This window comes from Cololabis saira, chromosome 13, assembly GCF_033807715.1.
Source record: "Cololabis saira isolate AMF1-May2022 chromosome 13, fColSai1.1, whole genome shotgun sequence".
Classification (NCBI taxonomy): Eukaryota; Metazoa; Chordata; class Actinopteri; order Beloniformes; family Belonidae; genus Cololabis; species Cololabis saira.
Window position 1 is genome coordinate 12,866,683 of NC_084599.1, and position 16,941 is coordinate 12,883,623.

General features: G+C 40.9%; 2 protein-coding genes across 3 annotated transcripts; one reads left to right on the top strand and one right to left on the bottom strand.

Annotated features, from left to right (window-relative positions):
• The first annotated feature begins 1,741 nt into the window (after positions 1-1,741).
• tmem221 (transmembrane protein 221) lies at positions 1,742-11,862 on the top strand. The gene is made up of 3 exons (XM_061737748.1): positions 1,742-2,155; positions 8,537-8,622; positions 9,328-11,862. The coding sequence occupies exons 1-3, from the start codon at positions 1,860-1,862 to the stop codon at positions 9,858-9,860; spliced, it is 915 nt and encodes a 304-aa protein (XP_061593732.1). The 5' UTR covers positions 1,742-1,859; the 3' UTR covers positions 9,861-11,862.
• borcs8 (BLOC-1 related complex subunit 8) lies at positions 8,646-16,917 on the bottom strand. Of its 2 annotated transcripts, XM_061737749.1 has the most exons (6): positions 16,784-16,917; positions 16,492-16,604; positions 12,447-12,511; positions 12,242-12,349; positions 10,475-10,566; positions 8,646-9,153 (listed from the first exon to the last, which is right to left on the bottom strand). In XM_061737749.1, exons 1-5 carry the CDS (start codon positions 16,818-16,820, stop codon positions 10,497-10,499), a joined length of 393 nt encoding a protein of 130 aa, XP_061593733.1. In that variant the 5' UTR covers positions 16,821-16,917; the 3' UTR covers positions 8,646-9,153; positions 10,475-10,496. The 2 variants fall into 2 exon arrangements, with proteins under 2 accessions (XP_061593733.1, XP_061593734.1); XM_061737750.1 differs by lacking the exon at positions 10,475-10,566.
• Between the last annotated feature and the right edge of the window lie 24 nt (positions 16,918-16,941).

Genomic DNA, 16,941 nt, shown 5'->3' on the forward strand with positions numbered 1-16,941 from the left:
AAGTTACATAGGTCAAGATGCTTGTGCTCCAGAAGTGTGTATAGTATGTGCATTTATAATTAATATTTATCATTAGTTTGATTTAGTCAAACAGATTTCAGAGACAGCATACAATTTTAAACCCTGGATCCAACACAGAAGTCCAGATGAGGGCTTGACTGATCAAATTAATCTGTGCATGTTCCCTAGAAAACGAGTAAAGAGTTAATTACAGTAGGAGGTCATGGAGTCTAAAAAGGGATATTTTACAATGAACAACGGTGAGCAAAGGCAGTTGCCCTGCTGCAAATTCCTTAAAAGTTTGCTGAAACATACACCTGCCTTTTTTCGATTTCACTCATTCAAAGTTTTTTCAAATAAGTGGTAACTGTACATATTTTTCCCCTTACTTCACTTTGAATCAGTTACTATCAGTGCATGGTTTTATTGTTTATTTTGTAATGATTATTTACTTTATCTCAAGCAGCATTCAGATAGCCTGTTAAAAAGAGCGATACTAATCCTTTAATCACTTCGAGAGGATAGTAGTCCACATCACAACATAAGAAGTGGGCTAATCTAAAGGAAGCTGCACACCTTTTATCATAGCTATAGCATGGGGCTGTGGTGGATTGTGCTGCCGTGCTGCCAGAAGACCTGTTGCTGAATATTAGCTGCATTGTCATTTTAGTTACATGCTTACAGTTTAATCATCAGAAAACATCAGATAACCTAAAAGTCACAGAATGAAAATATTGCACTCTTCCTCACAAATCGTCAATGCAAGTTGTATATTACAGTGGGTTCAATTAAAATTTTCCTCTAAAAAAAAAAAAAAAAACACAAACTTGAAGTACACTATGTAGATTATTTAGTATGTTAAATACTGCTTCTTGGCACTACTGCATACAGAGTTTTTTTTTTAATGGAAATGCTCAAAATGCTCATCTTTCACCCTCAAATGAAACAAAAATGGCAAATTAAAATAGTTGAAAAACAAACAAACAAATATCAGCATTAACAGAAGTAGCAACCTTAGAAAACATTATTTGTTATGATAAATAAACCATGGCCTTTTTTTGTTGTAATTTTGTTTCATTTCTTAATTAACACACATTTGTTTTTTATAACTGTGTTTTTTTTTTTACAAAAAATAACTTTTGCATTTCAAGACAACTTAAACGGATACATTTGAATAACGACAGTAATAATACTCTACTCTACTGCCCTTAGTTTTCAGCAACGTGTGCTTTTTATTATTTTACCTTCTTTTCTCATAATTTGATTTCATTTTACTTTTTTACTGTCTAATTATGTCTTGCCGCTTTTAATGTTGATGTAAAGCACTTTGAATTACCTTATGTTGAATTGTGCTTATAAATAAACTTGCCTTGCCTAATAATTCTAATTTTAACCAACATGAATATTTTACTCTCTTTGTTCTGGTGCTTTGTGTTCACTTGTATTGTTTTCTACTATCCGACAGAAAACCTCCGGTGTTGGGAACTGTAATCTGGGGATTTAACATCCATCACATTTCCCGACGGGGCTGGAGAGGAAAGCGCTCTTCCCGACGGGAGCCGCTCAAACACTCAAGGCTGATTTATAGTTCTGCGTTACACCACCGCAGAATCTACGTACTGTACGATGCGCGTCGCCGCGTACCACGGCGTAGTCTCTGCGTCGATTTAACGCAGAACCATAATTCAGGTTTCGCTCACTACAATGCCAGAGCGCGTCTGGCGTTCATAGGAGCGCCGGGGTTGGGTGGGTTGTGTCCAGGGAGCCCAACGGGGGGGGGAAGGAAACTTTTTTCATTTTTTTTCCCTCTTGTTCCTCTCCGGAGCAGCTTGACCACTGGATACTTTTCGGGGATAGACATGAAGAAAAAGTACAACCAGAGATGTTTCATGGTCCTGTCTTTACTGGGGATCTTATCGGCCGTCATGGCAGTGTTGTCGGTGGTTTTAATCTTCCAGCTGCAGTCTCAGCAGAAGGCCGTGAAGGAGTCGCCCACGGCGGAGGTCCTCCCGGCCGCGGTGTGGGCCGTGCTGCTGCCGGTGTCGGCGGTGCTGGCCGCGCTGGCCCTCACCCTGCACCTCAGCTCGGTGGTGGTGTGTCTGCTGCACAGCTACGTCTCCGCGGAGCTCTGCAGGGCAGAGCAGGACACCGACAGGTACTCAACACACCTGCTGCTGCTGCTGCTGCGCGCCTGGTGCCAATTGGTCAGGTAGCTCTGGTCAAGTGTGACGCACCTCATTACCACTAATTACACTATCATTATAACCTAAAAATTATATCTGAAAAACAAATAAATAAATGAATAAATAAATAAATACAGTCCAAATGTAACATTCTTTCTCTTAAAGACTAAATTATGGTTCCGCGTTAAATAATCGACGCAGAACCTACGCCGTAGGGTACGGCGTAGGTTCTGCGTTGGTGTAACGCGGGACCATAAATCAGCCTTTAGTCTGCTCAGTTAAATAAAACCATACTTGGTTCAGTATGTTCAGGAGCCACGTTTATGCTGATTTAGGCAAGGCAAGACAAGTTTATTTGTATAGCACAATTCAACACAAGGTATTTCAGAATCAGAATCAGCTTTATTGGCCAGGTTCGAACATTGTCCAACAAGGAATTTGATTCGGTTATTTCGCTCTTTGGTAGTAAAAAAAATAAACAATAAACAAATAAACAATAAACAAATGTGGTATTACTATATACATATAAACATTTTAACATTTTAAGGTGCAGCAGTTTGAGGTAGTGATAAAAAGAAGGATAGTTCTGAATAAAAATAAGAATAAGTATAGTATAACCTATATACAATTTTAACAGACAAATTATACAAAAAATACAAAAAATTATACAAAAGGAAGTACAAGAGTGAGAGGTGCAGCAGAGTGAGGCAGACATGATTATTAAAGGGGGGGCTGGATGATTTTTATTGCACGTGTTTGGTTACTCTGAGACTTATTGTTTGTGGGAGTTCATCAGAGCAACCGCTTGCGGGAAGAAACTGTCTTTGTGTCTGGAGGTTCTGGCGCACAGAGCTCTGTAGCGCCGTCCAGAGGGGAGGAGTTGGAACAGGCGGTGTCCCGGGTGTGAGGGGTCTGCAGAGATTCGACCTGCCCGTTTCCTGGTCCTGGACCGGTACAGGTCGTCGATAGATGGGAGGTTATAGTCCCAACTATCCTCTCTGCAGACCTGATGGTCCGTTGCAGTCTGTGCCTGTCCAGTTTGGTGGCTGATCCAAACCAGACAGTGATGGACGTGCAGAGGACAGACTGGATGATTGCAGTGTAAAAAGTGATCAGCAGCTGCTGTGGCAGGTTGAACTTCCTGAGCTGCCGCAGGAAGTACAACCTCTGCTGCGCCTTCTTCCTGATGGAGTTGATGTGGGTGGACCACTTCAGGTCCCGGGAGATGGTGGACCCCAGGAACCTGAAGGAGTCTGTGGAGGAGACGGTGCTGTTGAGGATGGTGAGGGGGAGGAGTGGCAGTGGGTTTTTCCTGAAGTCCACTGTCAACTCCACAGTCTTGAGCGGGTTCAGTTCCAGGTGGTTCCGACTGCACCAGTGGACCAGCTGATCCACCTCCCTTCTGTACGCGGACTCGTCACCCTCACGGATCAGGCCGATGACGGTGGTGTCGTCCGCGTACTTCAGGAGCTTCACAGAAGAGTCCCCTGAGGTGCAGTCGTTAGTGTAGAGGGAGAAGAGCAGTGGTGAGAGGACGCACCCCTGGGGGGCGCCAGTGCTGATGGTACGGGTGCTGGATGTGATGCTCCCCAGCCTCACCTGCTGCCTCCTGTCACTCAGGAAGCTGGTAATCCACTGACAGGTGGAGGCAGGCACGGTGAGCTGGGTGAGCTTCTGGTGGAGGATTGCGGGGGCGATCGTGTTGAACGCCGAGCTGAAGTCCACAAACAGGATCCTCGCATAAGTCCCTGAGGTGTCGAGATGACGCAGGATGTAATGCAGTCCTATGTTGACTGCGTCATCCACCGACCTGTTTGCCCGGTAGGCAAACTGCAGGTGGTCGAGCAGGGAGCCTGTGGTGTCTTTCAGGTGGCTCAACACCAGCCGCTCAAAGGTCTTCATGACCACAGACGTCAGGGCGACGGGTCTGTAGTCATTTAGACCTGTGATGGTGGGTTTCTTGGGGACTGGGATGATGGTGGAGCGTTTGAAGCATGAGGGCACCTCACACAGCTCCAGGGACCGGTTAAAGATCCGTGTGAAGGTGGGAGCCAGCTGCTCGGCGCAGGCTCTCAGGCAGGAGGGCGACACGCCGTCCGGGCCAGGAGCCTTCCTGATCTTCTGCCTTTTGAACAGCCGGCACACGTCTTCCACAGAGATCTTCAGTGCAGGCAGGGTCTTGGGTGGGGGGAGGGGGGTAGACAGAGGTGGGGGAGGTTGGCTGAGGTGAGGTGTGAAAAGGTGGGCAGAGGGGGGGGAGGGGGGGGATGGTGGAGGTGTAGCCGCAGGGGGGGAGGGTGAGGGGGGGGGAGGTGGTGATGATGAAGGTGATGATGATGAAGGTGATGATGATGATGATGAAGGTGATGATGATGATGAAGATGATGAAGGTGATGATGATGGTGATGATGATGATGGTGATGATGATGAGTCGAACCGGCAGTAGAAGTTGTTCAGCTGGTTGGCGAGTTTGTGGTTGCCTGCAGGGCGTGGAGCTGGTCTTTTGAACCCAGTGATGTTCTGCAGGCCTCTCCACACAGAAGAGGGGTCAGGGTTGGCAGAGAGGCGATTCTGCAGCCGTTCGCCGTAGGATCGCTTCGCCTTCCTGATTTCTCTTGTCAGTGTGTTTTTGGCCTGCCTGAACAGGGCTCGGTCGCCGCTCCTGTAGGCAATCTCCTTGTCTTTGCGTAGTTTTCTGAGGGTCGGAGTGAACCAGGATTTGTTGTTATTGTATGTGCAGAACGTCTTGGTCTGCACACACATGTCCTCGCAGAAACTGATGTATGATGTAACAGTATCAGTCAGTTCATGGAGATCTGAGGCCGCAGCTTCAAAGACACTCCAGTCGGTGATCTGAAAACAGTCCTGAAGCTCCAGCTTTGACTCCTCAGTCCACTTTTTAACAGTATTAACTACAGGCTTCGAGGTCTTTAATTTCTGCCTGTAGGTAGGGATGAGATGGAGCAGACAATGGTCAGAGTGACCAAGAGCTGCGCGGGGAACAGAGCGGTATGCATTCTTTATGACGGTGTAACAATGGTCCAGAGTCCGCGTGTCCCTGGTGGGACACGTGACGTGTTGTCTGAATTTCGGGAGTTCGTGAGTTTCAAAGGTCTTTGCATCAACATTAAAAGCAGCAAGACCCATTAAACAGTAAATAACAAATAAAATGATAAGAAAAGAGGTAAAGTAATAAAAAGCACACGTTATTAAAAAGTAAGGGCAGTAGAGTACAGCAAGTAATTTTTTAATTTAAGAGTACGCTTGAGTAAACAGTAATGTTTTTAACCCTGATTTAAAGGATCTACAGTTGGAGCAGACCTCAGGTCTACAGGTTTGTTCCACCGGTGAGGAGCAGAATAACTGAACGCTGCCTCGCCTTGCTTGGTTCTGGTTCTTGGGAACCATAACAAACCAGATCCAGATGAACCTCAGGGGTCTGGGAGCTTCATAGGAACTAACAGATCAAGCATGTACATGCTTTGTAGATTTAAAGTGACTACCATTAAGGTGGCTACTATTGTTCTATTGATCATTGAAGGGAACGTATATGAAAGTAAAACTAAAACGAGAGATACCACATTGTGATTGTCTGGGGTGACAAATAATCAATCGAGATTTAACATAATCCTTTCAATTTGTCTGAAAACTTCTTATCCAGTCATTCAAACTTAATTTAGAGGAAAATTATCCACCTTTTACTTTTTTACTTGTAAATAAACTGTCATGCGTCATTTGCTGTACTTTAGAAGTGGGTAATATAAAGTTGCAGAACAGCTTGAACAGAGCATATCCCATGGAAGACGGGTGTGGAGTGACCTCTACTTCACCTCCGATTGGAGGTGGATGCTTTGGCCATCAGAGCCTCAGAGACATGATCCAAAATGCTAATTTTATGTTGAATATCATTAAGACTTCAGGAAACTGATTTTGTAAAATTATTAAAAATAGTATTTTATTGTTTTACATTATTCTGTCAAGTAAAGTAATTTTGGCTCTGCAAGCGCACTAAATAACTAATAATAGGAACAATGGTGAATAATGTACCGGTAAAGCAATTTCTTTGAGCTGTACAATATGGATCATAGCAAAACCGTTAACTTAAATTTTGAGGATGTACTTATTACTTTGTGCATGTTTGGCTTTCGATTATTCAAAGAAATACTAACTTTGAAATTCTGAATAAAAGTCAACATATAACCAAATTGTAACCAAAGAGTAAATCTCTTAACTTAAATCACTACATTCAAAAAATACTTCAATGTAAAAATACCAAAAAGTATGTAAATATAATTAGTATTTAAGTAATAAAATAGTTCAACAATGTAGCACTCTTCATCCTTCATCTGATCCTATTTTCCGGGAAAAAGGTGTAAAACATTGGTTTAGTAAGTGGAAAAACCGTGTAAGCTGTTGCCTACATACGTTTTGCTGATGCCCGGACAATCTTCTTTGACTGTAAACCACAGCCTTATCCTGGATGCTAAATTTAACTATTACATCTTGTTGAGTTTATATAGAGCCATATGAAATCCGTGTTAACGGAATCGCGGACGGAATCGCGGAAATGACCAATAAAAATGGAATTAGAATAAAACGCGGAATATTACAGAATTGGCCCTAATCTGGGTTTAAATTCAGTTTTCGGGAGAAAATGGAACATTAGAAATCAAGTGAAGACGGTGGAGCGAGCTTAAGCCACGCACGCGAACGCGCATACACAACACACACGTGCTGCTGTTTACATCATGATCGTCAAATGGTTTTACATTTTAATTTGAAGGTTTAACAGGATGTTCAATGTGTTTATGTGAGTTAAGATAACTGACCAGCGTCCTCCATGCAGTTGTGCTGTGTGTTAGGGCGGAAACAGAGCTCTCTGATTTTCACAATAAAATGGTACGGGCGTGTACTTCCACTTCCACAGTGCTCCACAAAAAACAATGACATCCAAGCGAGCGGCTCCCTCCCCTCTAGGGTCTGCAAAAAAGTTACGGAACTCCACGCTAAGTGCTACATACAGAGCAGAGCAGTACGCTGACTTCTATGCATCAGGCAACAAGCTTTTTTGTAAATATTGTCAACATACGGTGGACTGGACTCGAAAAAACACGTGCGACGATCACATAGCCTCCAAAAGCCATGTAAGTAACAAGGAAAAACAACGTGCTTCTCAAAGCACACCAGCCCTGCAAACAACCATAACATCAAGTACCTCATCAGGAGACGCAAGGCGAGAGTTTGTTCAAGACTTTGTGGCTGTTTGCACATTAATGATATAAAGCAGTGATTCTTAACCATAGGGCCGCGGCCCACACTTGGGCCGCGAGCGCCATCTAGTGGGCCGCAAAGATTATTACAGGGGAAGAAAGAAAAACTGCAAAACTGTTCAATTGTTAAGATGTGTTTATATTAATTTATTATAAAAATGTGTTGAGACAATTAACAAAGAAAAGGGGAAATTCAAACTGCTGGTAAAGAAATAAAATAAGATAGCATTTGAAATAAAATAAAATCTATTTTATTTTTAAGAGAGAAAAATATGTGTAATTAAAGTTACACATGTTAAGTTGCAAATATTTATATATTTATTATTTCTCTTTAAAATGTAATTGAACAGTATTTCACTAATTTCAGGCACTTTAAACATTAAATGGACTGTTATATATTATTAAATTGTGGACATTTATTCATTTCCACTTACCAGACACTTTTTTTTAATGGTAAAAATGACGATAAAAAGCAAAATACAGAATTCAGAAATATTAAAATGGAAAAAACGGAATTTGAGAAAAAATAAAACGGAATTGGGCAAAAAATAAAACGGATTTCATATGGCTCTAGTTTATATAAAAAAATAAAATAAAAAAAAATCAGGCACACAAAAGGAGGTTACCTTCTGTGTCAGAGAGCAGAGGCCCACATTGCAATGTTGTTTGTAAACCCCCACCTCCCAGCCCGAATGAATCCCATCGAAAACAATGGCCTTCCTCTCATTATGCAGCCAGCACACAGCCGTTCCCACAGCAGCATACAGATTCAACACTGTGTCCCAGGACCTCCTGACTGCAAGAAGGGACACTTAGAAAATGTCTACGAGTATCAGATACTACATACCAGTTAAAACAAATAACCAATAATTGTAGGTTTTGGATTTATAATACAAATCCATATTGAAGAATGTAAAAAAGGAGCAGGAATAATACAAAACAAAGTTCTAACACAAATGCACGTCATCTGTGTTAACTCACGCAGAAATTTTGAAAAATAAATAAATAAAATTATGAACTAATGCTGAAGCATAAACATACAATGTTTAGTTAGTCATACTCAGGATTTTTTTCCCCCAACAGAGCAGACTGGTTCCTGTTGGACTGCACAGGTATACGACATGTGGCTGTTGGACTCTTCTGTCTGGGGGTGTCTGTGTACTTGATAGGTAAGAAGAACAGATTGAAAACCTGACATTTTCATGACATTTTATTTTTCTTGGCAGCATTTTCTGTTGAAGCACTTTACTTGATCTGACATGCATATCATATCAACTTCTTAGACATCCACCTCCTCGTAAAAATCTGAAAACTAGGGCCCAAAATGTTGTTGTTGCAGTGGATTTTCATCAGCAGGCGCAAAACAGCACTGCTGCTTTCCCTCTAATCCAGCCAACCAGTCCGAGAGAACAATGCATTCTTTGAGCAGCCATGACTTAAGTGTTTTTAATGCTGAACCTGGCGGTGCTGGTGCTCTTTGTTCCACTGAGTGGCTTGTACTCTGGTGGGTGGGTGGGCGTGGTCACCGCTTCATTGTGAGGGGGGGTGTCACCCTCATGACCCCACTTCAGCCACAATCAAAAGGTGGAAAAAGCAAGACGCTGTAGAGACAACACCATCGACTCTTGAAGTCGCATTACATCCCAGGACTGTGACTTTCTCCCCCCTCCTTCAACACCCCCGGGTCCACGGTCCTTTTCCTGCAGACAAACAGAACAACCACATTAAGAGGAGTAGCTTTCACATCATATTTTGTTTCCAGTAGTTTGGCACATTACAGACCAACATTGTTCATTGTTTGTAGAGAAAACTGTTTTCCGCTATGGTTCCATTAATTCACTTGTTTTATGCCACCCTCTTCTCTTATTTGGCAGCTATGTCCATCTTCATGCTCCTGATATTTGAGATGGAGACAGGTGTTGCCAGCGCCTGCGTTCTCTCCTCTGGGGTCCTGATCCTGCTGGCGGCTGTGGTGCATTCTCTGTTCAAAGCTTCCCGCGCCGCTAGGCATTATCACGGCGACCACATCAACACCCTCTACCAGAACGACCATGGAAGCAACAGCATGCCCCTCTCTCGGCCCTGCGAGCTAAGGGTCGGCGCAGACAAACCACGTATTCACCGCAGCCAGTCTCACGTCCAGCATCCAGTCACCTACCCTCTCACTCCGAGGAGAGAACAGTACCAGCCTCAGCAGTACTCCCCTGTTGAAGGCTCTCAGGTTCTCTCTAGTGATAAAGATGCTTACGGCAGCAATGGAAGTTTTCCTCGCATGCACAGGACCCTGTCTACTGAATCCGGTTTACTGCAGGCCCAGATTAAACCCTGGAATGGCGTCAACAATGAGATGAGGAGTGTTCTTGCACGCAAGTCGGGGATTTCTGCAAAAGACTCTACCCTTGTTTGACTTCAAACTGTTTTCCTGGTCAAAGGAAAGAATGATTAGTAGAATGACAATTGATATCCTCAAAAGTACTCCACCAGAGTTCGACAAGTGAAATCTAACCGCAGAGATAGAACTGTTAGCTTGTACATTTTCCACCTAAGTTTATCATGACTGCAGACAACAGGGGACTATGGTCTAAAACACCCAAGTTTTCACAGCTTCAGATTATGCAGTACTGATAACTTGATGGAAAACAATTTCAGTATTTTTTACAAATGAACATGATTTAAATCTTATCACATAAATGCCAATGCCATCCAAGTATCAATCTGGCACATTTATAGCTTTCATTAATGTAAATACTTCTTGGCTGTATATAATAGCTTTATGCCATGTATGGATGAATGATGTACTGAATGTTTTCTTATGTGTTCAAAATGATTTCACATTGACCTTAAATAAATTCTTAAAAAAAACAACAACACCCAAACACAAGTCAGTTTAAAAATAATCAAGTTTACCATATGATTTTTGAACTATTTACAGAAAATGCTGTTTTTAAAAAGGTCTGCCAAATGCACTTTTCACTCATTTCTCATGAATTCTGACTTTCTCATGTCAGAGCAACTACTAACCTTGAGCACCTCTGACCACAGCTCATGAGGAAATGGATGGGGCTTGTGGAGTTGAGACAAGGGCGCTGGGAGATGAGGTCACGTCATGTAAGCTGCATGCAGGTGTCAATGGGGAAAAAATAAAAACAAACAATGAAAGGACGGGAAAAAGTAAGGAAGTAATGAGGGTCTCATTTTTTATGAAGATTTTAGTAGAAGCCAAAGATACAATGTCACTGCAGCTAATAGGGAGAGTAAATGTATCCCAAAACAATGGCTGATACAAGTTCATTTTGGTGAAGGATAAAATAAAATGGACAATGAGATGCAATAAACAAAAACACGGAGGAACTCAGGAGGCCAAAAGTTCAAGGACATGCAGGTATGTGGAAAAATAAAGAACATCTACTCTGGCAAGGATTTTGTGTTTCAGCACAATTAATAACTCATCTGCTCCCTTGCAATCTTAAAATTAAACCTCAAATGAACAATGAGAGATGAATCACATGAAATAGCATGTCATTATTTACCCAAATCAATGCTTAATCAGGTTAAATGCTCAAACATATGCTAAATTCATTACAGAATAATTAAAAGGTAACTCAACAAGGTTGGCTTTTGTGGGAGGGTTGCCAGATAAAAAAAATTTAAAAAGGTGAGTCTTGAGCCTGCTTTTAAAAGCATCAACAGTCTCTGCGGCCCTGAGGTTCTCCTGCAGGCTGTTCCACAGACGTGGGCCGTAGTAATGAAATGATGCCTCACCGTGGGTTATAGTTCTAACTTTGGGAATGATTAAAAGGCTGGTGCTGGAGGACCTCAGGGTCCGTCACGGTTTATAGGGTAAAAGCAGATCAGACAGATAAGAAGGCCCGAGACCGTTACAGAGATTTTAAAAACTACGGTAGATAAGAGAACCTTAAAATCAGTGTTAAGAGTCAAATGTGAGGCCATCAGACCCATAGGGTAAATTAAATCATGTGACAGGAACTTAGGAGAGCTTTGGGTAAACAAATACCTGCAAAATAAAGTGAACTGAAGCTATGTTGTTTGGAGGGGTGGAATTCCTCCACAGCAATATATTGATATGCCACCTCTACTAAAGGTAGGTCTACACGCTTTTTAATTCATGGATGGTGCTTCATTTTTCATGCAGTACTTCTATATTTTGATGTAGGTGTTTGTTAAATAGTCACAAAATGTCACGTTTCATCTGTTGTTGCTGTTGCTGTGGATGTATTTACCAATTTCCCCCCCAAAATGTGTATATGTTCATGTGAAGCCACAGAAGAATGTGTACTTTCTATTCATAACTGTATGGGTGAGTGATCCAGTTGATAAAATTAAATCCCACAGTTTCTTGCTTTCTGGGTAGCGATAGCCCCTTAGTCTGAATGGTTTGTGAAAATAAACCTATGGAATACATCTTGGCTGGTAAACATTTTTCCTCCAACAAAGCAATAAATCCATATATATAATACCTGGATACTTGAGAGACACTGCAATTTGGAGAGTGAGATCATTACTATGGCTATCATAACTATGTCAACTTGTATCATTTCAAATATGGGAGTCATGTGACAGAGGATGGCTTTTATTTTTTAAGTAGCTGAACGTGTCAACTAAAACAAACTGTGACGATTACAAAAAACTAAACAAAAACTAAAGAATGACTATACCAGAGGGCATCATAGTGATATCTGCAAAATCTTGAACTATCTGAAAAAAAAAGTGTAGTGTTTCACGCTTACACTTTTGCCATCAGTCTACACACTCATTCATGCCTCCTACCTGCGCCCTTGAGAGTTGTTAATCTGTTCCTTCATGCTGATGGCTTGCCGGAGAAGGCTGTCAACGTTTTTGAAATATAGACCGCTGTTTGCCATGCTCTTCACGGCACTGCAAAAACCAACACATTAATGCAGGTGTTAACGGGTAAGGCAAAGGGTAAGCGAGGCTCTGGTTACATAAATATTTAAAGTATGAATCGGCTCACCTGCATGCATACTCCACACTATAGATGGCTCCTTGACTTTGTTCTTCCCAGCTCTGCATATCTGTCTGTACCAGAAATGACGGAGAGGAGAATTCAAAAAATAATGAGAGAGTTTGAGGATGTCATAGAGCTGGGAGCACAGCTTTAGGTTAATTCCAGTTATGCAGAGACAAAATGACAATCACCTGGAGAAGGGATAGTGGTTCCCCTAATATTTATGCAGGTGGTGCATTTGGCGATAAGTGAGCTTCTTGTATCTTTTAAAATCAACAAATTTTCCACATTCAAGCTTTAGATGCAGACAATAAAAATACAGAGAGATATAGAAAAAACTAAATTCAGTGTCTGTGCTGAGCCCGCGTTATTACATTTTACTATTTTGTGGACTATGTTAGCAGCTCAAATCACAGTAACAGGAAACTTAAAAATGACAAAAAGAAAAAAAAAAGTTTTTTGTTTCCATTGACAAAGCTTATTTCGCAACGGGAGACTAACTTTAGTTGAATAAAAGCTGAGAAATGGAAGACTGGAAGAAGATACTTCTTGAACCTTGTAATTTTGCAGCTCGATATACTGGAAGCCGTTTAGTTTTTAGACTATATCTATAATCACCCGAGGCATATCAACTAGCTGAAACGTGTGTCATTCATTTTGGGATGTAACTTGGATAAAATTAAGTATTTTTGAATTTAATTGAATTTCTAACTTTGATGGAAGGGACTAAGATGAGATGAGAGGAATCAAGGATGAACTTGTAGGCAAAAAAAAGGAACTGATCTTCTCTGGGAGAAATAATGTATGTGTGTATGTACAATGTATGAGGTGTCTGTACTCATGCAGCATCTTTTAATGTTTTCTAGTTTCTATAAAGTGCTTTATAGTGTTTTTCTTATTCAAACAAAGTAAAATGGAGTTTCTTGTGAGGTGTACAGTGAGTTTGAATGTTTACACATTCTAATGAAACTGCAGATTTTTAGAACATAAAGAAAGAAATAGTAACATAAATGCAGGATGTGTTACATCTTTAATTCAATATTGCAACAAAAAGAAATATTTATTGGAAATGTTTTAAATAAAAAAGGAAAGTTTCCACAGCTTGAATGCACCCTTCCCAACTTAAAACTGAACTAAATTACTAAATTACAACTTAACTAAAACTTTGTGGAAGCAGCTTCAAGTTCCTTCAAACTGAAAGGGATCTCCTGAGTACGGCTCTTTTTTATGTCATTCTAGAGGTTTTTGATGGGAATGAGGTACGAACTCTTACAAGGCTATTCAAAAATGTCTTATTTCCCTTTTCTGAGGCCACATCTTGGTGGGTTTTAATGTGTGCTTTGGATTATTGTTGTGTTGGAACACAAAAGGTTTGAGGTTACTGAATAATTTGGATATACTTGCATATATTTTTGGTGAGAAACAGATTCCATCGGCCATCTACTCCCCAGGCTATGCTTGTGCTGAATACTGGAAATAGCTACATGTAAAGAGAGACCAGAATCTGCCAGCATTTCCTGTAGTTCCTTCGGTGTTGCTGTTGGCCTCTTGGTAGCCTCCCTGATACGTTTCTCCTCATCCTCTCATCAGCTTTGAAGAATCTTCCTGGTCGTTGCGACATCTCTATGATGCCACATTTCATTTCATTTATGGATGGTGGTTTTGATAGTGTCCTTTGAAACATTCAATGCCTTCAATATTCTTTCATATCCCTCTCTTTTTGGTACTTCCCAACAATTACTTCTCACAGTTTCTCTGGCAAGTCTTTATAGCCCACGGCTCTCAATAGAATTCAACTACAAACAGCAAATAATAAAGCAAAAGGTGATTTTTATCTATTTTAGAACCACTTTAATTAGTGACATGCATATGGAACTTGCCTACAGGCCTAATTTTAAATTTGACTTGTTCACTCGGAGAGTTATGTGCATAAATCCACCAGGCCCTCCCAGCAGCAGCTGTGGGCATTTCAACAGCTTCAGTGACTTCCTCAGGCCCTGACCAGACCCAAGACCGTTTTGTTCCTATGGACCTCCCTGAGCTAACCCCAGTAGTGAATAAAGCTAAATCATCCATGTATCTTTAGACTCCATCCCAACTCTACTACTTTTTTTTTTTACTCTTATTGGTACGGCAATATTAGATCGGCTGAACCCATCCCTGAACTCACAATATGTGTTGCAGGTTTTTAAAGTTGCAGTAATTAAACTTTTACCCAATAAACCCTCTCTTCACTCAGACTGTCTAGCAAATTACTGACCAATTTGTAACCTTCCATTTATGTCTAAAATTCTGGAAAAGGTAGTTGCAAACCAGTTATGTGACCATTTGTATAGAAATGATCTGTTTGAAGTTTTTCAGTCAGGGTTCAGAATGCATTATAGCACAGAGACAGCACTGGTTAGATTAACTAATGACCTTCTTATGGCTTCTGATAATGGATTAGTGTCCATCCTAGTTCTGCTGGACCTCCGTGCTGCTTTTGACACTGTAGATTAGCATTTTACTGCACAGGTTAGAGCCTGATGTTGGGATTAAAGGGCCAGCTCTAGGTTGGTTTAAAATCATATCTAGCTGACAGATTTGTGTTCATGTTAATGTGGTTTCTTTTGACCAGGTGAGGGTCTGCTACAGTGTCCCTCTGGGCTCAGTGCTAGGGCCATTCATGTTTAATTCAGTTTATACATGTAGCATACATGAAGTATAATCCCATGGCGTCAAATTTGCATTGTTATGCAGCTGTATTTTTCTATTAAACTCAGAGTAACATAAAGATAATCCAAATTTCAGGCATGTCTCAAAGACATTAAGACCTGTATGTCCACTAACCACCTGCTTTTAAATTCTGATCAAACAGAGGTTATTATTTTAAGTTCTAAACACCTCAGGAAGCGATTAGATGATGCTGTGATGGCCTCCAGTACAACTGTGCGAAATCTTGAAACGTATATCGATCAGGATTTGTCATTTGAACAGCATTTAAACAGACAATTGCGGAAAGAGGAAAAGAAAGAAAGAAAGAAAAACCACCATTCTCAAGGCACTCCCTAAATGAACACCAATAATTTGGAGCCAAAATGAATACTACACACCTTTAACATGCCCCTTGCCCACTTCCATTGCACTAAGTTTTAGAATGTATTTATCTCTTGTCTTGCACTACATGTACAGTCATTTTTATATTACAATTTTGTATAATTGATTTTATTTATTATTCCTGTTGTTTCTGTGTGTGTTGCTTTTTGCTGTGTGTTATGCTGTGCTATGTATATATATATATAAAATTTAAAAAAATACTTAAAATCAAAAAGGGAGGGGGGTTTTCCTTTCACTGCCGTCCTACCTGCCTTTTGCTGGGGCTCCCGGTCGGGCAACTGGAGTCTGGTGGGGGGCTCCTGCTCGCTTCCCTGACGCCCCGGTCTGACCTCACCCCTCAAATCAATGTATAAATTACCAATTCTAACTCTAATAATCATTCCTGGCATTATCATGATATATTGTTTCATAGTGTATTATTATATTAAGTTATGAAATCTCATGGGATGATAAACTATAGTGTTATTATATTGTTATATATTATAGTATGGTGATATAATTTGGTTATATGTTATAATATTTTATAAAAATTATGTTATATTAGGATATTACTATATTATTATGCTATATTTATATGATATCATGCTACACCACTCTATATGATAATTATTTATTTGTTTACTTATTTACTCTCGAATTAATATTCTCAATTTATGTATCTCTCATCTTATTTACACACACACACACACACACACACACACACACACACACACACACACACACACACACACACACACACACACACACACACACAGAGAGAGAGAGATGTCGTCTTTTTTCGTTGTTTGCACTGTATGTTAATAAATAAATAAATAAATAAATAAATAAATAAAATAAAAAAATAAAATGACTAAAAAAAACCAACATATTTACACAAAAGAGTGTAATTTTCAAAACTATGATGTTTTTCCTGCTGCAGGTGTGCAGGTCAGCGTGAACAGGTGTCTCTCTTTACCTTGTGCTGCACCAGCTCGGGCAGAGACCTCCTCACATGCTCCTGTAACCTGTACAGAGCCACCGACGGCTCGTTGGCCAGGACGTACATACTCTCCGTGAACTTGTCGCTCACTGAGAAAGTAAAGAAGCACAAACAAGTGAATAGAAGAGTACGTGACCCGTTTGAGGAAGACGCACGTAAACACACAACACCACCACAGCATTTAGCTGCACCGCTACGCTCAGTAAACAGCTCTCACAGCAGCATCAACATCACTAGTTATGCACTAATTTACTCTGCTGATGTTTACCTCGCCGCACTTTCAGCTGCATCTCTTGATCCTCCATGTTAGAGGCTGTCGAGTTAACAACGCCAGGGTTTGAGTGAATAATGAATACAGTCAGCTGACGCTACCCTCTTCCGTATTTTTGTGCCACACCACAGTTGTCCGGGCAGACACCTAGACTG